General features: G+C 39.5%; 1 protein-coding gene across 3 annotated transcripts in view; it reads right to left on the bottom strand.

Moving 5' to 3' along the window:
- Poln (DNA polymerase nu) overlaps positions 1-27,586 on the bottom strand; it is a 131,481-nt gene that overhangs the window by 54,496 nt on the left and 49,399 nt on the right. For 2 of the 3 annotated variants that reach the window (XM_038329194.2, XM_038329196.2), the window contains exons 12-14: positions 23,150-23,206; positions 22,306-22,359; positions 21,052-21,117 (exon numbers count right to left, since the gene is read on the bottom strand). In XM_038329194.2, coding sequence (XP_038185122.1) covers positions 21,052-21,117; positions 22,306-22,359; positions 23,150-23,206 — 177 coding nt within the window. The remainder of the gene's footprint in view (positions 1-21,051; positions 21,118-22,305; positions 22,360-23,149; positions 23,207-27,586) is intronic. The other variant, XM_038329195.2, reaches the window with a different exon arrangement.

Below are 27,586 nucleotides of genomic sequence, written 5' to 3'. Positions count from 1 at the left end.
CTCCTATGATTAGAACCCACATAAACACTGGGTGGTCATGTTGGCCTTTCTGTATTTCAGCTCAGAAAGTTGAGGCAGGGGATCCCCACAGCAAGCTAACTAGGGAGACTGACTAGCCTTATCAAAGGATAAGGTGGAAGAATGAGTACCGCCATGTGCATGTGTGCATCAGCGCCTGCACACACAGGGCTATGCCTCCCACACAGATGCAGTAAAAGGCGTCTACCAATAGGGTGCATACAAAGTTGTTTGTGGAGGGTAGCTGAAGAAGACTCCTCCTCAGACTTTAACAGAAGCTGCACAGAGACGTTTTCCCTTCATACTGGAGAGGAACTGAGCAACTGCTTCCAAGATCTGCTAGGGCCACGCAGGCAGTGACAATGAAGAATGGGCAGAGTCGGCTGGACCTGCTCCTGTGATTAGTCTTTGCCTGAAGCAAGCCCTTCCTAAGACATCTGGCACAGGCAGGCTGAGAAATATCCTCAACTGTGTAGATCAACTTGAGTTTAGGTATGTGTTAATTCAGCTGAGTGAATACATAGATCATCAGCACTTTAAATTCAGATTAGGGTTTTGAGGAAGAGCATACACTCAGTAGTTTCATACCACCATGCTCCCTCTACTTGTGCTCTTCTTTCCCAAAGTGATATCAGAGATGGCAGGTGGTGGGAGAACTCATATAACTCCACTACTCTAGTAGGAAGGTCCCATGCTACCAGTTTGGGACTACCCTCATCTTGCTAGCTTTGTTGCTTTCTGCCTAGGCTCCCTGTACTGTCTGCTTCTATAGGTAAAGTGCCTACAACAGGATTACAGCCTGTGAGCTCATGGCCACAGTACCTGATGTCCCTATCTGCTATCCTGACCCTGTATTTAACCTTGGCGACACTGCTGTGTTCTGAAACCCAGCTGTGCTTTCCTTTTGGGGCCAGCCTTAAACTATACTAGTCACAGCTCCCTTCCAGGGTGCAGACAGAAGTGGGAAGATTCAGGGGCCTTCATTTCTACACTAGAAGCATGCAGAATCCAGGAGTTTATTGGTCTCATGGAGACTGGACAGAAGAGCATCTATAGGCCTCACTTGCAAAACACATACTATATGTTAACTTGCTGCTGCTGGAAAGACTGCTCCTCTAAACTTAGGGGTTGGGAGACAGAGTTCCAAACCCCACAGACTTCAGGTTGTATGTTCTCCTCTGGCTCTTCCCCTCAATCTGGATTCTAACACCAGAGTTCTCCTTCCTTCTGCTGTCCAGCTCAACTCTAAACTCCGTTGTCCCTTCACTCTCAGTACCTCTCCCGAGTTCAAAGGAGTTGCTAAGACCCCTTCCCAAAAGGGGTCCTGCATATCCCAGTGTGTCCTTAGTATATTAAACTGGCAAATGCCAGGCAGAGTCTGGGTGCTCCAGGCAAACTTCTGAAATTCAGCTTAAAATACAGAGTAAAACACTATTAAGTCTCTAGTGTCTGATGTTCTTCTTTCCGCTGTGCTCTCAAGTTCTAATTGAGAGCCAGAACTGAGCAGGACTCATTTATTCTCAATGGTATCTCCTCTCTCTATGGAGAGACAGAGGCCTCAGCCCCAGTGGCTGGCAGCCTCTCAGTAGCAAGAGGGCAGGAACAAATACATATCAGATGGTATTTCAAAACCGCCTTTGTGCTGTTAAGCATTTTGTTCAGTTAAAGCTGCTTCTGTTTCCAGGAAGTGGTGTAAGCATATTTTCCCTGTTCCTGTCATACGGTACAACTGAAACCCTGGGTGCTAGGCATACAGTAAAGAAAAAGAACTCTGAAAGCTGAATAGAAAGCAGAATGGCCAGAGACTACAAAGTTCACAGAATTAGACAGAACTGAGGTCCACAGTTTTTCTGTGCCTAGCATGTCTTAAACTAAGTGCTAGAGAAGCCAATAGCCACAGACAAAAAACAAACTAATAAACAAACAAACAAAGCTTCTAACAAAAGGGTATTGTTACTTGCATTATTATAAGACAGAAAGCTTTGAGACAAACAGCATTTTCTCCTGTCAACACCAAAGAAAAGTCCTGTGGCTGAGTTTTGTTAGGCTCCTCCCACCAGGCCAAGCTTCTCTTTGTAATTTTCCATGCACCGACCCCTCACCCTGCCTGTATGTGCTAAGTCCCTAGCCACCACTGCTGTATTTGGAGTTTGGTTCAGCTTCCCTATATTATTGCAATAATCTTGGATAAAGTCTTCCTGGCTTGTTTAATTATGCTTGACCAATTTTTTTTCTTCGACAAAACATGATATATCAAACTGTGTTGAATGTGGCTATAACAACACTAAGAGGGAAGTTCACAGTGCTAAAATAAACCAGACATAGAGAAAAGAGAGAAGAAAGTCTTCAGCAATAAGCTAAACTCAAGAAACCAGAAGGAGAGCAAATAAATCCAAATCAAGCAGAAGAACAGAAATAAGGAACAGAAACCAACCAGCTAAAAATGGGGGGGAAATCAATGGAGCAAGTACTTGGTTATTTGAAAAGTTCACTAAAATTATCTAAACTCTTATTAGATTGACAAAGAAAAAGGAAAGAAGAAAGAAAAGATCACAGAAAAAGCAGAAAATGCTGTCAGCAATACACATGTTCATTTCACAAGCGGGACAAAAACACACTATGAAATGGATGATAAGAGGGGCTTGAGCGATAGCTCAGCTGTTAAGAACACTGGCTGCTCTTCTAGAGGACCCAGGTTCAGTTCCCAGCACCCACATGGCAGCTCAAAACTGTCTGTAACTCCTCTTCCAGGGGATCTGACACCCGCAAAGAGATATACACGCAGGCAAAACACCAATGCACATTAAAAAAAAGAAATGGATAACAAGAAAATCTTTGTTTAAGGCCAGACAGTGGTGCTGGCACTCAGGAGGCAGAGTCAGGTAGATCTCTGTAAGTTTGAGGTTATATTGGTTTACATAGTGACTTCTAGGGCAGCCAGGACTACACAGTGAGATTCTACCTTAAGGAATATGTTTGTGTGTGTGTGTGTGTGTGTGTGTGTGTGTGTGTGTGTGTGTAGATGACAACCTGTAACAAGGGTGTTGACCCTAGGCCAAGATTATTTTATCAGAGGAGTCTACCAAATATTTAGAGTTACAATTTCACACAATATTGTCCAGAGACTACAAAAAGCAAGCATATTTCCCAATTCATTTTATGACACTAATATTACCTTGATACTAAAACCAGACACAGATCAATATCCTTCATGAATGTACACATAAAAAATCCTTTAGAATACCAACATACAGAATTCAGGATATGTTTAAAAACACTAGATCCAACAATGGCAGCCATAGGCACTTACCTTAGAGAAATGGAGATGTGAGCTAACACAAAAACCTGCATATTGATGTTTATATCAGATTTATTTGTGACAGCTAGAAACAGAAAGAATCCAAATGTCCCACAGATGAAAACTGTCATGTTTAGATTTTCAAGTGGAGATTAAATTGCCCACAGGGACACATCTTGTCAAAACATTAAGTATTTTACTACATTGTTTTGAAATATTAATTATTTTCTTAAAATTATAAAAGGGTCTTCTATTAAACATATATTAGCTGTCAAAATATTCTTGGCACTGTTAACTACAATTCGTTCAGTGCATTATGAGAATCCTGCTTTGTGTGAGCTACAGTGAAAAAATGTAGCTCTCCCTGCATTCAGCCTCCAAACAACTAATACTGATGTAAGACATAAGCTGCTGGAGGAAGCCTCTTTAATAATGGTTATGTGCTGTAAGAGCTAATACTAAACATCTCCCTAAAAATCTCTACGAGACATTTATACCATGCACCTTAAATTTAAGACCCAAGTACCCGATTCCACTCTTTCCTCAGTGACATTGTGACATCTGACAAACACCGTGCCCACTCCTGGGGCTGCCATGCTGAGAGTGAAAAGTGATAACTGGGGTGGGGAGGAGGAGGGTGCTGAGTCAGGGGTGCATGGAGTCAAGGGTCAGATGAGACCAAGACACCAGCAGTACAGAACCCAGCCTAGAATCAGGCCAGGAAGACTGACACTGTTGTTTGGCGAAGGACTACGAAATGAGTTGTCAAGACAATAGTTATAGCAAAAGTTATCCGAATGGAAAATAAGCAAATCTCTACCTCTCACTGAACAAAAGTATGTTTTAGTGAAATTAAAGACACATTGCAAAATACAGAATTTGAACATCTTTATAACTGCCATGCAAGGAAAGATTTCTTAAACAACACAAGAAAGTCAGATGTTGTGGTTCCAGCTGCATGAGAGGATGAGGAGGGAGGATCACTTGAGCTTATGTGTTTGACAGTCTCATTACAGTCCATATTGTATATGAGAGTGAACTGGGGCAGCATTTAGACTCTAGGAAACTTGTGCATTAATACACCCAGTAACAGCCAGGCAACACCAGTGAGGAAATCTTTGCACAGGTTAAAGAATATTCATTAAAACTCTACATTTCTCTCTCAGCACTGTATTTATTTATTCATCTATCTATCCTCTCTCTCTCTCTCTCTCTCTCTCTCTCTCTCTCTGTGTGTGTGTGTGTGTGTGTATGTGCGTGCGTGCATGTGTGTGTGTGTGTGTGTGTGTGTGTGTGTGTGAGTGAGTGTAGAAGCCAGAGGATAACTTTGGGTGATGTTTTTTATATGCTATTTACCTTTTTATTTAATTTACTTAATTTAGTTTTTGAGAGAGAGATCTCTCACTGACCTGGAACTTGTCAAGTAGGCTAGACTGGCTTGGTCAGCAAGCCCCCACCTGTCTCCAGTCCTGCCAGTGTTGGAATTAAAGCATACACTACCACACCTGAGTCCCTTTACCTGCTGAGTTATTTTCCTAGGACCTCAACACTATTTTAAATACTGAAAATCTGGAAATAATCTACTATATTTGTATAATTACATTTAGCATCGTCACCAAGAAGAGAGAACTAGAGGTGCTTTTGTTGAGGAGAAATCTTAAAAACAATGCTGAACAAAAGCAGCTAGTGGCATGGGTAAAGCACTACTCACATAACATTTAAAGTGTCAGAGCAAATGCCTCACCTTTTATGTGGTGATACATTATTATGAAAATATTCTTACATTAAAAGAGATTCTAACTTCTGTTGGACTTTACAGCCAAAGCTAATATTAACACCCTGGGGTTACTTAGGACTTAAAACTGACATCTTACTATATACTCAGTTGGTTTAACTCACCTTTAAGAGAATAATGTAACAACCAATTTTACTTGCCTTGAATTTTTTTATGTAATCAATTCTTACAACTTAAGCTAATACATAGCTGACATCTTTTTGTTTTGGAGACAGGGTTTCTCTGTGTAGCTCTGTCTGTCCTGGAACTCACTATGTAGACCAGGCTAGCCTCAAACCCAGAGATTTGCCTGCCTCTGCCTCCCAAGTGCTGGGATTAAAAGCGTAAGCCACTAACACCTGGCTCATAGCTGACATCTTAAATTATATATTCTTCCATGCCACTGACTCACAAGTAATGCACAAGTATATGTAGATTGTGGCAATTGTGATGGTTAGTCTTGGTTTTCATATTAACTACATCTGGAATTAACTACAATTCAAATGGCTGGGAACATCTATAAGGGATTTTTTTTCTCAACTATATAATCTGAAGTGGGAAAGCCCACTTCTAACCCAGATCTTTGAGAGAGGAAGGTACACCTTTAATACAGATCTTTTGAGGTGGGAAGATCCTCCTTTAATCTTGGCCACACCTTCTGGTGTTCGCCTATATAAAAGACACAAAGGGGGGAATCTTGTTCCCTTTCTCTGCTTCATTACTTCACTGGCATTAGAACCTACTTCTTTGGGATTCTGAAATAAATTGAAGACCAGCTGAGACATCCAGCCTAATGGAATAAACAATTACTGGATTCTTCGACCTTCCATTGGTAGACAGCCATTGTTGGAATAGCTGGATCACAGCCTGGGAACCATTCTAATAAAACACATATAAATACACATTCTGTAAATTCTGTTCCTCTAGAAAGCCCTAATACGGTAATATGTGTTAAAATAGCAAACATGATGAACACGATCTTATTTAATTGTTTTTATTGAGCTATTTTCTACATTCTCTTTCCTTCCTTCCCTCTCCTCCCTCCCTTCCCCTATGACCCCCATGCTCCCAATTTATTCAGGAGATCTTCTTTTTCTCCTCCCTATGTAGATCCATGTATGTCTCTCTTAGGGTCCTCTTTGTTGTCTAGGTTTTCTGGACTGTGAATTTTAGCCTGGTTTTTCTTTGTTTTATGTCTAAAAGCAGCTTATGAGTGAGTACTATATTTGTCTTTCTGGGTCTGGGTTACCTCACTCAATATGATGTTTTCTAGATTCATCCATTTGCTTGCAAATTTCAATACGTCATTATTTTTTCTATTGTGTAATACTCCATTGTGTAAATGTACCACATTTTCTTTATTCATTCTTTGTTTGAAGGACATCTTTGTTATTTCCAGGTTCTAGCTATTACGAATAATGCTGCTATGAACATAGTTTTATACAGACCTAAACAGAGAACTCTGAACAGACAAATATTTTCAAAAGGCTGAAAGACACTTAAAGAAATGCTCAACATCCTTAGTCTTCAGAGAAAAGCAAATCAAAACAACTCTGAGATTCCATCTTACACTTGTCAGTATGGCCAAGATCAAAAACATTGATGACAACTTACACTGGAGAGGATGTGGAGCAAGGGGAACACTCCTCCATTGCTGGTGGGAGTGCAAACTTGTACAGATGCTTTAGAAATCAGTGTGGCGGTTTTTCAGAAAATTAGGAAACAACCTACCTTAAGACCCGGCAATACAACTTTTGGGTATAAACCCAAAGGATGCTCAATCATACCATAAGAACATGTGAACACAACCTTTTAAAGCAAATGTCCACTATAAATGTTAGACGTGGCATGAATACAGATTGATGAGTCTATTTCAGCACTGTTTTGTATGGATGTCAGTGGTGGTCAGCAAGAGTCAGTAATGTTTCATCCCTTTCAAACTTTGTTAAAGATTTTTGTAAAGTATCACTCATTCCTTTTCCATGTGATGCTTTCTGTGCTGTTCAATACATACAGAGTAAAGGTCTTTGTGAGGAACACACACAGGGACAGGGACAGAAAAGACAAGACAACATTCAGGCAGGCACAGATTCAGACTTATAAAGCAGACAGATTACAGATAGGCCAGAAACAGAGAGATGACAGAAGACACAAGGAGAGAAAGAAAGAATTCAAATCTGGGCTTGTTCTTGATAAAACTACTCCAAGGGAAAGTGCTTTGACTTATTTTCCCTAATGTGACACTGATGCATTTTGGGTACTCTGAGGTAATTACTAGTATGTTTAACCGGCACACTACTATTTAGGGAAATATATATGGGACAATAAACACTGCCTTTGGGATAGATAAGGACACTGACTTGGGAAGAACAGAGCTGGGAAAAGATAAACAGGATTTCAGTGCCACCAAGTGATTTTTAAACTCTTAAACTGAATGAGTGACATACTTAACTACAGCAGGCTTCATTCCTTGTGTATAGGTAAAAAGGGGACCAGATAACTGAGATGGGGACATAAAACAAGGCTTCCTAAGGTCAGGTCTCTTGAGTGGAAATAGAATCACTGACTGGGAAAGAAGACTGGTCTGGAGGACATGTTCATGATTCAGATAACAATTCAGTAACAAGGTAACAGGATTGGTGGCTGGTATGTAAAGGAAGTGTAGGTCATACCAAAGATCACCTAATAATGACCTAGCCAGGCACTAAAATCTGTACAAATATGCCGGCAGGACACTGAATATAGCCATAAAAGAACACTAGGGAAGAAAAAGTACTCATAAAGAATGAAAGCAAAAAATTAATTAATAATGCCCAGATGTTAATATTTCCAATTAATTCAGCTGTAGCCTTTCAAAACAAAAACAAACAAACAAACAAAAAAAAAAAACAGAAGAAAACCAAGAAATTGGGACACTCAAGAAAAACACAATGTGAAAGGTCAGAAAATTTGAATTTTTAACATTGTCAAATTCTGAGCCAGCATCACGAGTAACACTGCAGTGAAATAGGACATTGACAAAAACTGGCCCTGCTGATGTAGAAACACTAGACGGGACATCTAAGCCATGTGTGATAAGAGGTATTGGATGGAATAATGTGGCTCCTGGCAAGCACAGTGAGAGCAAAGGTCCTCGGCTCCTCCCATGAGAAGGCCTTTGTGAAGAAAATAATGGTTCTGAACAGGGAGGCCTGAGTTTGGGGAAAAGAAGAATTTAGATGAAAACTAAAGACCTCGTGGCTCCTGCTTCAGGTAGGGAAAAGACACGGCCTTGTTTTTAATCACATTGAAACCCTAGTGACGACCCCAAGCCAGAGCAACAAGGGCAGGCACACATTCCATAAACAGAAAAGGAGGCTAAAAAGGCTATTCACATGGAATTTATGATCTAGCAAGAAGAAAAACAAGTACTCAGGCTTCAGCACCGTGACCGGGGAATGGAAGGACAGAAGGCTGAGCCCAACAGGGTGAAGAGTGACTGACAGACTGTCTCAGGTAGAAGAACACAAGACAGGAGCCTAGACAGACGGAAATGTACTAGCTGGGGGCTTCTACTCCCACTTGGGACATAAACAATTGAAAGAAAATTGGTTCCCACAATGAAAAAAGACAGATAATTTTTAAAAATCATCATCTTTTGAGCCCACCACCCAGCTAAGTCTTCAACAGAGAGCTGATCCTTGCATACACGTGAGGAAATTACCTCCATCTGCAAGAGTTGTCCAGATGTCTAGAGAACAAGGGTCAATGGCTACACAGGGTCAGGAACTGTACATGTTTATAGCAGCTATTTGTGAAAAACTTAGAATTTATAGACATTTAGAAGAATATTTTAAAAGTCTTTCCTCAAGGTTAAAATATAATTAACTTTACTTGGGATATTTCTTTGGATTGTCCAGACGACCCATGAAAACAGCATCAGAAAGAGATGAACTATTAAAAACATCTCATCCTAGGTAAAAACCCTGAAAATATCTATTACCCATTCATGTCAATTATCTTTGCTAGGGTTTCTATTGCTGTGATAAACCTCCATGACCAAAAGCAACTTGAGGAGAAAAGATTAATTTTATTTATATTTACCCAACTCCGTCTACTGTCAAGGAAGTCAGAGCAAAACTCAAGGCAAGAAGCTGGGCGGTGGTGGCGCACACCTTTAATCCCAGCACTTGGGAGGCAGAGGCAGGCAGATCTCTGTGAGTTCGAGACCAGCCTGGTCTACAAGAACTAGTTCCAGGACAGGCTCCAAAACCACAGAGAAACCCTGTCTCGAAACCCACCCCCCCAAAAAAAACCTCAAGGCAAGAAACTGGAGCAGAGGCCATAGAGGAGTGGCTTGTTCTCCGTGGCTTGCTCAGACAGCTTTCTTATATACCACAGAACTATCTGCCCAATGATGGTACCACCCACAGTGAACTGGGCCCACTTACATCAATCACTAATTAAGAAAATGCACTACAGATTTGCTTATAGCCCAGTTTTATGGAGGCATTTTCTCAGTTGAGAGTTTCTCTTCCCAGATGACTCTATGTGTTAAACTGACACAAAACTGCCAAGACATCTATCATCCTCTAAAGTTGTGAGTCAAAATAAATAGTCTCTATTTTTAAGTTATTTATATCAGGCATTTTGTCACAGTGATGTAAAGCAATCATACTATCCAAACTGAAACAGGAAATAAATTCAAGGAAAAGACAAAAGATGGCTCTTAGTGAGTTATGGGACAATTAAGTGGCCTAATATAAAAGTCAAGAAGGTGAATCTTTAAAAATTGAGGCTACTCAACTGTGAAAAAAATGAAATTATGAAGTTCACAGGAAATGGATGGAATTGGAAATATATGAAATGAAATAACCCTGGCCTAGACAAATTTCATATGATCTGTCTCACATACAGATTCTACCTTCAAGTTTTTAGATTTGTGCGTTTAATTTGGAGTGTTTGTAGAGGTCCGAAAGCTAAAAAAGGTCCATGATAGGGGAGAGGTATTAAGGTTGGACAGGGGTAGTAGAACATAAGCGATATGAAAGTAGATGAGGGAAATCATTGGGTTTAAGTGGAGATGAGGATGGAGAAATAGGGGAGGAGGCAGCTAAAGACATGAAAAGCCTTATGGAAAACCACTACTTCGTAAACTAATTTAGAAATATATGTATTATATATTAAATAGATATGTTTAAAAGAGTGTCAGTGGTTAGGGAGCTGGCTCACAGTTAACAGTATCAGCTCTTCTTCCTGAGAACAAGGGTTTGATTTCCAGGCCCACACAGTAGCTTAAAACTGTCTGTAAGTCCAGTCTCAGTGGATTTGACACCCTCTTCTGGCTTCCACAGACACTGCACCACAGACACAGGCAGGCAAAACAACTATGCACATAAAAATAATTTTCTTAAGATCTTCACCAAACCCACATCAGACAGATGTCTGATCTCCAAAATATACAAAGAACTCAGGAAAGTGGTCATCAAAAGAACAAATAATCCAATTAAAAAAAAATGGAGTACAGACCTAAACAGAGAACTCTCAACAAAGGAATCTAAAAGGGCTGAAAGACACTTAAGGAAATGCTCAACATCCTTAGTCATCAGAAAAATGCAAATCAAAACAACTCTGAGATTCCATTTTATACCTGTAAGAACAGCCAAGATCAAAAACACCGATGACAACTTATGGTGGAGAGGTTGTGGGGGAAAAGGGAACACTCCTGTATTGCTGTGGGAATGCAAGCTGGTACAACCCCTTTGGATGTCAGTGTGGTGATTTCTCAGAAAATTAGGAAACAACCTTCCTCAAGACCCAGCAATACCACTTTTGAGTATATATCCAAAGGATGCTCAATCGTGCCACAAGGACATGTGTTCAACTATGTTCATAGCAGCTTTGCTTATCATAGCCAGAACCTGGAAACAACCTAAATGCCCCTCGGTTGAAGAATGGATAAGGAAAATGTGGTACATTTACACAATGGAGTACTACACAGCAGAAAAAATAATAACATCTTGAATTTTGCAGGAAAATGGATGGAGCTAGAAAACATTATTTTGAGTGAGGTAACCCAGACACAGAAAGACAATTATCACATGTACTCACTAATAAGTGGTTTTTAAACATAAAGCAAAGAAAACTAGTCCACAAATCACAATCCCAGAGAACTTAGACAACAATGAAGACACTAAGAGAGACATACATAGATATAATCTACATGGGAAGTAGAAAAAGACAAGATTTCCTGAGTAAATTGGGAGCATGGGGACCTTGGGAGAGGGTTGAAGGAGAGGGAGAGGAAGAGACGGGGAGAGGAAGGGAGGGAGCAGAGAAAAATATAGAGCTCAATAAAAAATCAATAAAAGAGAAAAAAATAATTTTCTCTTTTCAAAAAAGGAGTTTCATTCTGGCCAGATAATAATCCCTCTGTTGAACAGCTTGGGAAACTAGACCTTTAGACTTTCATGGTAGAAATGGGTAATGTCAACGCTCCATCTCCTAAATGACTTTAGGGTTATCCCTTTAGAAAGGAATGTCACAGGAAATAATGGAATTCATTTCTATATGGAAGCATGTCTTGTCTCCTCCTGTAAATTAATGTAGTTTGGCAAGTCAACCACTTGGCAAAGGATCACTCCCCCCCACCCCGGAAGGTGTATTCATCTTAAGCCATACAAAGAGAAAGGAGCAATAATTAGTCCTTTAATGAGATAATGTACCTCTCCTCAGAATTCTTATTCCTTAGCACAGTCATCTCGAATCCGCCAGGAGCTACTGTTGAGTCTTAACTCGGAAAGGCATAACTTCCCCTTGATTCTCTTCTGTCTGTTCTGGATGATGGTCATAGCCTATGTATGCTTTTTTCTCTCTAGTATTTTGGATTTTCTCACATTTTCTCTGAATCTCGCTCTCTGCTTGTGGCTGCTTGTCTACCGACTGAACTCCACACAGGCTTAATTCAAATGACATGGCTTTTTTTCTTAACTTTTTTTTTTTTTTGAGGCAGGGATTCTTTTTGTAGCCCTGGCTGTCCAAAGAACTCACTCTGTAACCAGGCTGACCTCACACTCAGAGATCCACTTGACTCTGCCTCCTGAGTACTGGGATTAAAGGCATGTGCCACCAACCACCTCCCAACTCTGGAAAGGTGTGGCTTCTTTCCCTGCTCTCCTCTCCTCTCCTGGGCAGCTGTTGAGATTTACAACTTGCCTGCACTATTTTTGTTGTTGTTTGTTTTATTTTTCTCTTAAACTATGATAAAATTAAAAGGATTTAGTTTGGCAGTATGCTGGCATGGGTGGATGGATAATGTTGCATGCTACAGTACAGACTTGCCAGGCAAGATGTGCTAACTGGTGCAACAGTGTAGTAGCTTTTGCTTTCTAGCTGGATTTGAGGCCCACTCCACAGAAGTAATTCATGTCTAGTCCTATAAATCTGGTCAAAAGTCCCTTGGCTTTAGGTAAGTGGTAGGCCACAGAAGAACCTTGATGTGGGAGGTGATGTATGCTGTGAATGTTTTATTGCCATTGGCCAATGGCTTAACAGAATATAGCCAGGCTGGAAGAGATATATAGAGAGAGTAGGCAGAGTTGAGGGAGAAGCCATGTAGCCACCACAGGAGACAGATGCCTGACGCCATACAGAACATTACTGGCAGGTCACAACCACGTGGCAATACACAGATTAATAGAAATGGGCTAATTTAAGATATAATAGCTAGCCAATAAGGAGCATGAGCTAATAGGCCAAGCAGTGTTGTAATAATACAGTTTCTGTGTGATTATTTCGAGTCTGGGTGGCCAGAAAATGAATGAGCAACCTCCAACTACAGAACCTACTACTGTTTTGCTAAATGGACATCCTGTCAAATTGTCTTCTAAATAGTTGCTTAGTTTATACCCAAAGGTTAGTGCTGTTGACAACCTTCATCAGGGAAGCTTCCTTTATAGTGAACAGCAGTGATATTCACACTGGTTTAAGTGCTGAGAATAAGTGACTGTTGAGTGCTCACACAAAATGGGAAATCTATACAACCCCTCTTTCAGGGTCAAAGAACATCACAAAAGAAGGTGAGGAAAGAATGTAAAGATGACAAAGCTATTGCACTCATGAACTCAGCACCTATTGTTACTTGTACAAGGTCTACACAAGATTTGAACTCATCAACATTCTGGCATGAATGGAGAAAGGGCACAAGAGCCCCCACTCATTGAGGAGCCATGGCAGTAAATAATTGCAGAGGAACACCTACGTGGTACATGTTCTAATCCCAGAACTCAGAAGACAGAGGCAGGAGAATTTCTGTGAATTGGAATCCAGCCTGACCTATGTAGACCAGCTAAGATATGGTGGTACCTTCTCTCAAAACATAAAGAAATGGAAACAAAAGGGAAGTAGCACATACAGACGTAGTGTATGCCCCAGTTACTAGTGTATTATTATATATGTATTATACATATATATGTAAAGAACATGCATGAATATACGTACTTATATCACAAACAGGAAACAATTCTACCTGAGTCAATAAAGGAATTCATAAACAAAATTTAGTGTACAGATTGAATAGAATAATGCTCAGCAATAAAAAAGTATTGAAACACGGATCAACATGCATGAATCTCAAAAATAACTGTGCCAAAGAAGTCAGACAAAAAGTAAACACTATGTGACTCTATCAACATAAGCTGCCTGGAAATGTAAGTGATCTATAGTGACAGAACTGGGACACGCATACAAGTTGAGGGGAGACATTATAAAGGGTCACAAAGATCATTCAGGTGTTAGATATGTCTACTATTTTTATTGTGAGGGTAGTTTCAAGTTAAATGTTTTCATCAAATCACAATGTAACATATGAAGTTTCTGGTATATCAATTTTGTTTCAATAAATCTGTTTAAGATGGAATAAGTAAAGGTGACATTTTTGTTCCTGCTAAGATATAGTGAGTACCGAATACAGCTATGAAAACTGTACACAATGCACAGGGCAGCATTCTGAAGATGCTGATAAACTAGAGCAGGACACAAACTGGAAAAACAGACCAGAAACTGAAACACTACCAGACAGACAGCAAATTGATCATTTGTCCCCCTCAATATCCCGTGTTCTGTATCAGATGTGGTTAGTAGAGAGAGTGTGCAGCAGGTTCAAATTATTAAAGCCTCAGGATTTTAGTCAGAAGACTGAGAAAAGGGATTTCTTGGTTGCTGGTTAGAAGACCCAGAAACAACACACAGTGGCACCACAGACATTGGAGTTTGTAGTCTGAGCCTAACTAGGCCAACGACCCACTAAAACAAAAGTGTTAACATTTTAGTGAATTTTAAAAATAAGACTTAGCCAGGCAGGGGTGGTGCATGCCTTAAACCCAGCACTCAGGAGGCAGAGGTAAGCGGATCTCTGTGAGTTCAAGGCCAGCCTGGTCTGCAAAGCTAGTTCCAGGACAGGCTCCAAAGCTACTCAGAGAAACCCTGTCATCAAAACCAAAAAGACTCAAACTTTCAAAACATAATATTTACAATGTCTAGTAAATAGTCCCAAATACCCCGTCACAAAGAAGTAGGAAAATCTCAAGTGAAACTGGGGGTTGGGGGGTGGGGGTGGGAGTGGAGACTCAAAGATGTAGCACAAGGAGTGTATAAATGTTGATCTTTTTCTTCTCTCCTTTTCCCCTTCCCTCCCTCTCTCTCTTTAGAGACATGGCCTCAATACATTGCTCTAATTGTCCTGGATCTCACTATGTAAACTATGAGGCCTATGGCTGGCCTCAAATTCATAGAGATCTGCCTGCCTCTGTCTCTTGAGTACTAAGATTAAAGGTGTGTGGCACTATGCCTGGGGATATTTCCTTTCTTTCTTTTTTGGGGGTGTGCTGTGGTGTTTCAAGACAGGGTGTCATTGTGTTGTGTAGCCCTAGAACTCACTTTGTAGACCTGGCTGGCCTCATACCTGGCAGTATTTTCTAACTAAGACTTAAGCAGCTGTTGAAAAAAATGTGCCAATGTGATTACTTTATATACACTGGTGAAACTTCAGCACAATCAGCTAAATCAATTTTTCATAATTTTTAATAAGCCATAGCCTATTATTGTTTCATTGAAATGTCAAAATGTGCAGGGAAAACAAAAGACAGAACACTTTAGAACCATTAATAAAAACTCAGAGAGAGAAATTGGGGTTCAACCTGAAGCCCCGAAAAGCAAAACAGCCAGCCACTGTCTCTTACCTTGACCTCAGTCCGAAATGGCAATCCTGCCTCCAGGAATCTCAGAATGAGACTGTCTGAGAGCTGTCTACTCCTGTTTTATAGTCCTCTCTAGGTCTGGGATTAAAGGCATGCATCACTCAGTTTCTACGGCAACTAGTGTGGCTACTGGGATTCAAGGTGTGTATTACCACTGCCTGATCTGTAAGGCTGACCAGTGGGGTTGTTTAACTCTCTGCTCTTCAGGCAAGCTTTATTTATTAAAATACAAATGAAATATCACTACACTTTATACCTTCTATCACTTAGAAGCAGAGTAACTCAGAAATAGGTGGAAGTGACTTCAGCTGGTGGTAGGGACTTTCTCTTAGGAGGGGGTATATGTGAAAAAATAGGTTTTTTGCAAATATTGCAGTATAAATGATTTTTAAAAATATTATTCAGTGCCTGGAGAATTAGCTCTGCAGTTGAGAGCATTCGTTGGTTCCCTCAAAGTCAGAATGGCAACGATCAGTAAACAACTGAGAACAGATGCTGGAGAGGGTATAAAGGCGACGAGAACCTTCATTCACTGTTGGTCGGATGGCAAACTGCTCTAACTTCTGGAAATAAATATGGAGAACCCTCAAACACTAAAGTTAATCCATCATCTGACTCGGCTATACTACTTCTTGGCAAATGCCCAAAGGATTTGACATCCTACTACTCCACAGATATTTGTTCATCCATGTTCGTTGTTGCTCTATTCATGATAGCTAGGAAACAGATATAACCTAAATGCCCTCCAACTGATGAACAGATAATAAAATGTGATACATATACACCAGGAAATATTATTCAGTTGTAAAGAAAACTGAAATCATGAATTTTGCAGATAAATGGATAGAACTAGAAAAGCTCACCTTAGTGACGTGACTGAGACTCAAAACGACAAACGCCATGTTTCAGCTGCGTTTTTAGCGCCCAGTCTTCAGATGTGAGGATATAAACTGGAGTAACTGCAGAAATGGGGAAAGTAAAAGGGGCCCAGGCAGGGGGAACAGCAGAACTGGGAATAATGGCATGTTAGTGATTTGAAGGGGAACATGTGAAAAGTGGGAGGGGCTATGACTAAGGAAAGAGACAAATACAAAAGGAAGGAGGAGGATAAAATAACAGTAAGGATTCTGAAAAAGTCATCTACCTAAAAATTATAAACAATACAGCTAAGTCTGGGTATGCTTAGACATATATAGTTTAGATAAACCATCCCATTTGGGCTGACAATGCTTCCCCTAAGAGCCATACACTAACTAAAACCCCTGAACCAACCATGAGAAGTCATAGGCTAATGATGCCCTTAGTTGCCTCCCAGAGGTAGAAGATAAATTGCTTTGCTGAAAACACCATGTACTTTGAGCAGAGCCTGGAGAGCATATTACTGCCACTTTAAACCAGAATAATCCCTAACTACATTCTAAATATTTATACCCATAGATAAGTATAGTTCTCACACCTATCAAGGAAACTTCTCTTTGCAACAGAGACCATTACAGAAAACTGATCAAAACACAGAGAATAAGAGATTGTGTGATGCCCTATTCCAATGGATATATCTACAACACAATTCCTGTACCTAAGACTCAGAGATCATTTCAGAAGAGAGGGCAGAAGAGTCAGAGGAACAGGACATTTGCTATGAGATTGTGTCTCCTAAGAAAGTCAGAGAAACTCCACTCATGAAGTCTTATCAATAACAGGACCTAAACCATGACAACATCAACAGTCATGCTAACATCGAAGGAGGAAGTCACATGGGACTGTCTACTAGACAAAGAATTACAGGCAACTAAGGAATGCTGAGAGCAGGAGAATTAGTCTTCCCAGGGAAGAGCTCCCCAAATGGTTATTCAATACCAAGTAACATTATACAGAATGTATATTTAGAAAAATCTATATATTTAAAATAAAGAAAAAGAGGTTATGAATTTGAGAGGGAGCAAGAGCAGGTACATGGAGTGACATGTGGGAAGGAGGAAAAGGAAGCAAGTAAAATGATGTAATCATATGACAATTTAAAAAAATAATAAAATATCATAAAGCCAGGCAGAGAACAGATGGATCTCTGTGAGTTTGAGGCCACCCTAGTCTACCTGGTGAATTCCGGATAGACAGAGCTACATAGTGAGACCTTGCCTTGAAATAAACAAACCAAATAATTTTTTTAAAAAAGAGCACCTGGCACTCTTCAGAAATCTTAAGTTCAATACCCACCACCCACCTGGCAGCACACAATGGTCTGTAACTCTAGTTCTAGGGTATCTAATGCCCTCTGCAGGTACCAAGTACACATTGTACATAACACATAAAATAATAAAGTAAGTCTAAAAATATTTATCAGAGATAAGAATAAAGATCAGTGGTTGTCTATCAGTGGAAAGCTCATGGTTTAATCAACTGAATTTTGTTCAGTTTAAGGAAAACTATAATTCAAACTCTGGCCATCTTATGGTAATGATAACTGGTTAAATAATGTACAGCTGGATTCAAGTTTTATGTGTAAAAACATGAAAATACCAACATTATGGGACAACAGGGGCAAACATTCAATTAATCTTGGTCAGAGAAAAAGCTGTCTGAGAAGATTTGAAGACATAATCAGGAACTACACCCTGGGGAGAGGACCATGGACAGTGGGGAGTACCACTGTGTATGGCTTGTGGCAGAGTTGAGGGCCAAACAAACATAGTCATAAGACAATGACAAAGCTATAAAAGAAAAATTGAATATCCTCTGAAAGGACACATGCTCAGAATTTTTTTTGCAGTAGTGCATGAGCTCATGAAGAGAGAGCCGCAAGCTCACCATTCACTCTCACAGGTCCCGAGTGAAATGGGACTGTGCTCTGGAATATTGCTTTAACTATGTAAAGGTGTGTTCCATTTGTTTATGTCGTGGAATATTTAACTATGTAAAGGTGTGTTCCATTTGTTTATGCTGTGGAATATTCCTTTAACTATGTAAAGGTGTGTTCCATTTGTTTATGCTGTGGACTATTCCTTTAACTATGTAAAGGTGTGTTCCATTTGTTTATGCTGTGGAATATTCCTTTAACTATGTAAAGGTGTGTTTCTTTTTATATTGTGAAACAATACTTTAACTATGTAAAGGTGTGTTACATTTGTTTATGTTGAATTTGTTTAATGATATAAAGAAGTGTTGTTTCCTGCCTAAGGCACCTGATTGGTCTAATAAGAAGCTGAACAGCCAATAGCTAGGCAGTAGAGGGATGGGGGGCTGGTGGGCAGAAAGAATAAGTAGGAGGGAGAGAGAGAGAGAGAGAGAGAGAGAGAGAGAGAGAGAGAGAGAGAGAGAGAGAGAGAGAGAGAGAGAGAGAGAGAGAGAGAGAGGAGAGGAGAGAAGAGGAGAGAAGAATGAAGAATGAGGGAGAAAGAAAGGGAGACACCTGGGGCCAGCCAGTCAGGCAGCTGCCAGACAGACAGACACAGAATAGGACATACAGAATGAAAGAAAGGTAAAAGGCCCAAGGCAAAATGTAGATGAAGAGAAACAAGAAACAGGCTAATTTAAGTTATAAGAGCTAGTGGGACAAGCATAAGATAAGGTCAAGCATTCATAACTAATAATAAGTCTCAGTGTCTTTATTTGGGAGCTGGTTGGTAGTCCAAAAGAAAACCTGCTTCAAGACTGTCAGATGATGACAAAGAAAAGCAATAAACAGAGAGAGAAATCTGCCAGAGACACCACGGAGGACCTGAATCTGTAGTCGGGTACCCAGGTGGATGCCTTCATAATTGCCTCCTAGAGCAAGTGTGAGAAGCCTGAGAGACAACGGACCCCAGAGTTTATAGTACCAAATCAGGTTCCCTGTGCCCAAGAGAACACCCACACCAAGCTAGCTGCTTTCTCCTCCTTGTACAGTCATCTGAGTTAGGTCAGCCGGTGCCTCTTCTGCCTGTGTCACTGGCTGCCTAGTGTGATGGCTATTCTTGGTTGTCAACTTGACTACATTGGCAATTAACTAAACCTGTGAGTTATTTATTTTCCTTAATTAAATCACTGGAAGTAGGAATACCCACTTTTAATCTGGATCTATTGAAGTAGGAAGATCTATCTTTAATCTGGCCACACCTTCTGGTGGCAGTGTATATAAAGAACTTGGAAGAAGGAAGTTTTTTCTTTGCCTACTTTCCCTGACTCTTTCTGGCGAGTCCATTCCTTCACTGACATTAGAGCCTACTTCTTCAGTATTGTGAAGATCAGTAGAGACTTCCAGTTTCCTAGACTGAAGACCTACTGGATTCTTGCGTTTTCCACTGATAGACAACCACTGTTGGACTAGCTGGACTAGAGTCTGTAGGTCACTCTAATGAATTATCTTTCTGTATCTATATATAGATTCATTCTACTAGTTCTTTTCCTCTAGAGTAGTGATTATCAATCTGTGAGTTGCAACCCCTTTGTGGGTAGAACGACCCTTTCACAGGGGTAGCCTAAAACCATCAGAAAACACAGGTATTTACATTACAATCCATAAAGTAGCAAAATTACAGTTAGGAAGTGGCAACAAAAATAATTTTATGGTTGGGGGGTCACAGCATTAGAAAGCATGAGAAATACCATTCTAGAGAATCCTAACTAATACACCTAGTTAATTCCTAGCTATTCTAATCAGGGACTAGTGGGAAGAACAGACAGGGAAAGATGACTTACATTGTCTTATTCTTTAAACGTCCACATTATTTTATACCAAACATTTCTAATTACATATATTATTTAGTTTATACTTGAATTACTTACGTATGTAATTCATATATTTAAATCTAAGAGAACTCAGATTGATATAAAATAGCAAGAGATGTTAAACGTTAAACTTTTATATTTTATGTAAACATGTTTATTGGAAATTGTGACAAGAAAGGTGACTTTCCAACTTGAATAAAGCTGATATTTGTTAGATTGTATTTATTTTATATGCTTGAAGAACTTGTCTATGAGTGATTAGTAACAAATATGTGTGCATATGTACATGTTTGCATGGATGTATGCATGTGAAGACCAGAAAATAACATTGGGTAGCATTCCTCAGGAGCCATCTACTTTGTTTTTTGAAATGGGGTCTCTTAGTCCCAAACTTACCAAATAGGCTGTTAGCTGCCCATCAAGGCCCAGGGACCTTTCTGTCTCCACCTCTCCAACACTGGAATTACAACCATACACTATTACACCCAACATTTTTATATGGGTGTTTGGGTGTTAGTGATTGAACTCAGGTGCTTATGCTTGTGCTACAAGCACATTATCTAGTTCAAAGGATCTCCTTTACACCAAAACTATAAAGCCATTTAGAAAGCTATCCATGCACACCAGTGACTTTAGCACTCAGGAGGTGGCACCTAGGCTACAAAGCAAGACCTTATCTTTTAAAAGGACCCAAAAGTGTTACTATAACTGCATCATAAATCAAGTGAATTTATAACTTTCCAATAAAAATAGTCTTTAGAAATTACAAAATGGATAACACTTTTGGAAGCCACCTTCCCAGGAAAAATCTGGAAAGGGTGATGGAGAGAGGCACATCACAAAGTGCCTGAGTTTCTGGGTGGAAAACTCAGCCATTCTTGTTCTCAGAGCACAGAGTTGATGCCTCAATACCAGAGAAATAAACACACAGAGGAAAACACAATTAGCAGCATGAAATCCTGTTTTAGAAACAGTGCAGAACCAAACATACATTGGGGCACAGAAATGAGCAAGTAACTTACAGGATGCTTGGCTGAAAGTCTCCCTGTCACAGTTCCAGTCTGATTCCATGTAGAAGAGATGAAGCCCTGATCATTTAAGAAGAATCAGTTCAAACCCAGGCAATGTGGTACGAGCAAGAGCACACAGACACTTCATCTGCAACACCCACTTGCTCCTCCTGAATGTTATAAAACAATCTTGCTATCAGGACAGATGCTCCTCTCTAACCCAAATACAAGTAACAATGGGACAAGTAGATCCATTTCTGTTAAGTTTTAAGTCTATGTGTGGGTTAAAGGAGCTGTAGGGACAGCAAAAACTCAAAGTGCAATTACACCACAAACTGTTGCTTGGCAGCCTTGTAAGTTAACAGACACCTCTGAATGTGCTTTTCTCATGTGCAAATTAAAACAGTAATGTCTACCTGTGCTGGATATTATTGGTTGCCAACTTGACTATATCTTTAATTAACTAAAATGCAAGTAATTAGGTATACCTTTGAAGGATTTTTTTCTTAATTAAATAATTTGAAGTGAAAAGGCCCCCTTTTAATCTGTATCTTTCGTGGTGTGAAGATCCACCTTTAATCCAGATCTTTTGGGGTGAGAAAATCCACCTTTAACCTGGGCCACACCTGCTGGCAGCCTATATAAAGAACATAAAAAAATAATAAAGCTTGCTCTGTTTTTGCCTGTTTGCTCTCAATGCAAATTTATTCCTTCACTGGCATTAGAGCCTACTTCTCTGGGATTCCAGCATGTACTGAAGACCATCTGAGACACCCAGCCTTGTGGACTATAACAACTATTGGATTATTGGACTTTCAGTTGATAGACGACCATTGTTGGACTAGCTGGACCACAGTCTATAACCCAGTCTGACACATCCCCTTTATATATATATATATATATATATATATATATATATATATATATGTGTGTGTGTGTGTGTGTGTGTGTGTGTGTGTGTGTGTGTGTGGTGTGTGTTCATATGTATGTTCCTCCAGAGGATTCTGAGAGCCTCAAATTACTCCAGAAAAAGACACAACAGTAGATGTGAAAGCAGGCTAGCTACTGAACTGCCTCATATATGGAGAATCTAAAGGCATAATAATAACCTGCATTGTACAAAGATTGAATAATATGACCACAGTCCATAGTTCCAAGAATAATGAACTTTTCCTCCTTTACTGGGATCCTAAAAATGGCATGTGTATCTGAACTCAAAATAAACCTTACTTCTAATCCCAATTTTCTTTTGTAAAGCTTTGTTACCTTTTTCATATAAGCTAGTAATCCATCTACAAAAGTTGACTTGATCTTGTGAACCTACAGCATAAAGACAAGAATAGTTACCTTCTTAAACTTGTTTAAGTACTCAACACCAACTGCAGAGTCACAGTTTACATAGGGCTGGACATGTAGTGCAGAATCCACCAGGATGGAATAACACAGGTCCACAGAGAAAGATGTCAGTCTGTTATTCTGCAATAATTCTAAGCTACAGAGAAGTTGCAAAGCTCAAATGCTCATCTCAGTGTCCTCAGCAGTGGGCCCTTTTTAGTTCTTTCCCAACCCTTCCATGACTCCAAGATGATGGCGGGTTTGGAACCAGTGTATTTCTGCAGGACAGGGACTCAGTAAATAATTACACTGTTGTTTGGTTTGTAAATGTGATTAATGGGTAATAGAAATCATGAAATAAAGGGCAGGTATGAGAACAGAGAAAACATTAATAACTAAAAGAGGAAAGGGGCATACCAGTAACCCCCCAGTAAACATCACTGTCTTGAAGCCTGGAAAACAGGGGGAATGATAGGACTTTGTGAGAATTAGTAAAAGTCTTATTCTCACTTGAAGGGACAGGGGAACAGGCCATCAGTCTCCTTCCACATTTGACTCCTTGGGCTCCCAGTGCTGGACAAAGCAGACTCAGTCTTGAGTAAGATGACAACAGGATATGAAGAAGCAAGGCTGACATGAAATTGGTTGAGGAAATTTTATCTCTTTAGAACGCCGTTAACAAGCGTCAGTAAATATGGTTGTGAATAGAGACAGGGTTGGATAGTTTTCCTTCATCACAAACAATTTACACACAACACACACAGAGTCAACTTACTTGTCTATATTCCAAAATTATCTTGGGTAATGGGTGAAGGTCTTGTAGAGAATTTAACTAAAAAATGAAAAATATTTATTACCAATATAATGTCCTCATTTCAACAATTCAAATGTTTACTTTCACCTGGAGAGTGTTCTAGTAATAAAGGATGTAATTTAATATATTTTCCAAAATGAAGACTCATAGCAAACTCAGATTATCAAGTGCCTTAATCCCAACCCTTTACAAAGTAATTCTGCTATCTATCCAGGAACTAAATTATTTCACATGACCTGAGAAATAAGAGTCTTCTTCAGAACTTAAATTAGCAAAATCTAAATCTTATAAAAATGAGTAAGGCAGAGGCCTCCAAACATAAAGCCCATACTATAGTAGCATCCAAAATTTGACTCAGAAATCTGGATGAAATGTCAGGGAGGTGACACAAGCTTTGAATCCTAAAGCTATAACATTGAACACACAGTACTGATCCTAATAAGCTGATAGGAAGTTCAAAAAGAGGAAAAAGTAGCCTGTAGTGGTAGACAGAGCTCAGGGTCTGAAAAGGAGCAGGCCCTACTAGGAAACTGAGATATTTATTTCTTGCCACAACAGCTGTTACATGGTACTATCACAAGCTTTCTGTCTTAGTAGGTAGAACATACCTACAAACATACCATACAATACCAACAAAGCCACACCTCCCAATAGTGCAACTCCCTTTAGGGCCATTTTATTTCAAACCACCACATTCTACTTCCTGGCCCCAAATGCCTGTAGCCATATCATAATGCAAAAATGTATTCAGTCCAACTTCAAAAGTTCTCATAGTCTATTACAGTCTCAAACTTATTTAAAAGTCTAAAGTTCAAAGTCTCTTCTGAGATTCACACAATCTCTTTAACTGTAATCCCCTGTAAAATCAAAATCAAAGAGCAGATCACATACTTCCAATATATAATGGCACAGGATATATATTACCATTCCAAATATAGGAAAGTGAGCACAGTGAGGAAATACTGAACCAAAGCAAGACCAAAAACCAGCTGGGCAAACTCCAAACTTTTTATCTCATGTCTGATGTCAAAGCATTCTTTAGAACTCCAACTCCTTTAAGTGTGGTGTTGACTGCAACACATTTCTTGCTCTTGGGCTGGTTCCACTCTTCGTTAGAAGCTTTCTTCAACAAAGTATCCTATGATTCTGGCATCTCTAACATCTTAGGGTCTTCAAGAAAATCAAGGCGTGAACTTCACAGCTTCATGAAACGGCCTCTCCAGACCCTATTCAGGGACATCCCTGTCAATGCCTGGCCTCAACTATTTTCCTTAGGTGCAGAGAAAAATTCCATGACCTGTTTCTTCTTTCCTTAATTCCAAAGCCAGAAGAACCACGTGGCCAAAGTTGCCAAATTCTGCTGCTTCTGGGGCTGGAAGATGGCCCCCTCATTCAATACATCTTTACAAGCTTTATGCTTTTGATTTTTATCTTTACTTCCTAAGCTTGGCTGTCCTGGAACTGTAGACCAGGGTGGCCTCAAACCCCAAAATCTTCAGTTACATCTTCACCACTAGCTTTCTATTTTCCATAGTTTTCTTCACTGCCTAAACTTGGCTGTCCTTGAACTTGCTCTGTAGAAATGGTTGACCTCAAACTCAGAGACCCACCTGCCTCTGCCTTCTGAGTGTTTGGATTAATGGCACGCACCACCACATTTGACTCTAAGATTTTCTTTAATTGCCTTTCACAGATTGGAAATTTAGCTGGGAGGGATCTTGCCCTAAAGTCACCACTTCCTTCACTTATTTTCTTAATCCATTTATCTCCATGAACACAAAACTTAGCTCCATTACACTTCCTGACGCTTTTTCTCTTCAAAATTTTTATTTTGTACAAGTTTGCATTCCCACCAGCAATGGATGAGTGTTCCCCTTACTCCACATCGTCTCCACATAAGCTATCATTAGTGTTTTTGATCTTAGGCATTCTGACAGGTGTAAGATGGAATCTCAGAGTTGTTTTGATTTGCATTTCCCTGACAGCAAGGATATTGAACATTTCCTTAAGTATCTTTTGGCCATTTGAGATTCTTCTGTTGAGAATTCTCTGCTTAGATCAGAACTCCATTTTTTAATTGGGTTATTCAGAATTTTAATGTCTAATTTCTTGAGTTCTTTATATATTTTGGAGATCAGTTCTCTGTCTGATGTGGGGTTGGTGAAGATCTTTGCTCATTCAGGAGGCTGCCTTTTTGTCTTATTGACTGTGTCCTTTGCTTTTTAGGAGCTTCTCAGTTTCAGGGGGTCCCATTTATTTATTGTTGCTCTCAGTATCTGTGCTACTGGGGTTATATTTAGGAAGTGGTCTCCTGTGCCCATGCATTGAAGGCTACTTCCCACTTTCTCTTCTATCAGGTTCAGTGTGGTCAGATTTATATTGAGGTCTTTAATCCATTTGGACTTGAATTTTGTGCATGGTTATAGATATGGATCTATTTTCATTCTTCTACATGTTGACATTCAGTTATGCCAGCACCATTTGTTGAAGATGCTTTCTTTTTTTCCATTGTAAAATTTTAGCTTCTTCATCAAAAATCAGGTGTTCATAGGTGTGTGGATTAATATCCGGGTCTTCAATTCAATTCCATTGGTCAACATCTCTGTTTTTATGCCAATACCAAGCTGTTTTCATTACTGTAGTTCTGTAATAGAGCTTGATGTCAGGGATGATGATGCCTCCAGAAGTTCCTTTATTGTACAGGATTGTTTTGGCTATCCTGGGTTTTTTTTTTGTTTGTTTTTCCATATGAAGTTTATTATTGTTTCTTCAAGGTCTGTGAAGAATTGTGCTGGAATTTTGATGGGGATTGCATTGAATCTACAGATTGCTTTTGATAGGATTGCCATTTTACTATGTTGATCCTTCCTATCCAAGAGCATGGTATTTTTCTGGTATCTTCTTCAATTTCTTTCTTCAAAAACTTAAAGTTTTTGTCAAACAGGTCTTTCACTTCTTTGGTTAGTGTTACCCCAAGAAATTTTATGTTATTTGTGGCTATTGTGAAAGGTGATGGTTTCTCTGATTTCCCTCTCAGCTTCTTTATCATTTGTGTCTAGGAGGGCTACTGCATTTTGAGTTGATCTTTTATCCTGCCACATCACTGAAGGTATTTATCAGCTATAGGTGTTCTCTGGTAGAGTTTGGGGTCACTTATGTACACTATCATATCATCTGCAAATAACAAAAAATTGACTTCTTTCTTTCCAGTTTGAATCCCCTTGATCTCCTTTTGTTATCTTATTGCTATTGCTAAAACTTCAAGAACGATGTTGAAGAGATATGGAGAGAGTGGACAGCCTTGTTTTGTTCCTGATTTTAGTGGAATAGCTTTGAGTTTCTCTTCATTTAATTTGATGTTAGCTGTCAGCTTGCTGTATATTGCTTTTATTATGTTTAGATATGTTCCTTGTATCCCTGATCTCTCCAATACCTTTATCATGAAGGGGTGTTGGATTTTGTCAGATTTTTTTAGCATCTAATAAAATGATCATATGGTTTTTTTCTTTCAGTTTATTTATATACTGGATTACACTGATAGATATTTGTATGTTGAACTATCCCTGCATCTCTGGGATGAAGCCGACTTGATTGTGGTGGATGATTTTTTTGATGTGTTCTTGGATTCAGTTTGCCAGTATTTTATTGAGAATTTTTGCATCCATGTTCATGAGTGAGATTGGTCTGTAATTCTCTTTCTTGGTTGAGTCTTTGTGTAGTTTTGGTATCAGGGTAACTATAGCCTCATAAAAAGAGTTTAGCAATGTCCCTTCTGTTTCTATTATGTGGAACACTTTGAGGAGTACAGGTATTAGCTCTTCTTGGAAGTTCTGGTAGAATTCTGCACTAAAACCATCCGGCCCTAGGCTTTTTTGTTGTTGTTGTTGTTTGTTTGTACAACTACTTTGGAAATCAGTATGGCGATTTCTCAGAAAATTGGGACTCAACCTACCTCAGGATCCAGCAATTCCAGCAATACCACTCTTGGGCATATACTCAAAAGAAGGAGGGGATGGAAGTGGGAGGAGGAGGGGAGGGAAGGGGGAGAAGGAGATGGAAATTTTTAAATATAAAAAAATAAACCATGAAAAAAAATAAAGAGATGCATTGTCTCATACAAAAAAAAAAGATGCTCAATCATACTACAAAAGCATTTGTTCAACTATGTTCATAGCAGCATTATTTGTAATAGCCAGAACCTGGAAACAACCTAGATGCCCCTCAACTGAGGAATGGATAAAGAAAATGTGACACATTAGAGTACTATTCAGTGGAAAAACAAACAAACAAACAAAAAAACCACAAAAAACCCACAATGACTTCTTGAATTTTGCATGCAAATGGATAGAATTAGAAAACACTATCCTAAGTGAGATAACCCAGACCCAAAAAGATGAA

This window comes from Arvicola amphibius, chromosome 1 (assembly GCF_903992535.2).
Source record: "Arvicola amphibius chromosome 1, mArvAmp1.2, whole genome shotgun sequence".
NCBI classification, from domain to species: domain Eukaryota; kingdom Metazoa; phylum Chordata; class Mammalia; order Rodentia; family Cricetidae; genus Arvicola; species Arvicola amphibius.
This window is presented reverse-complemented; position numbering and strand designations above follow the sequence as displayed.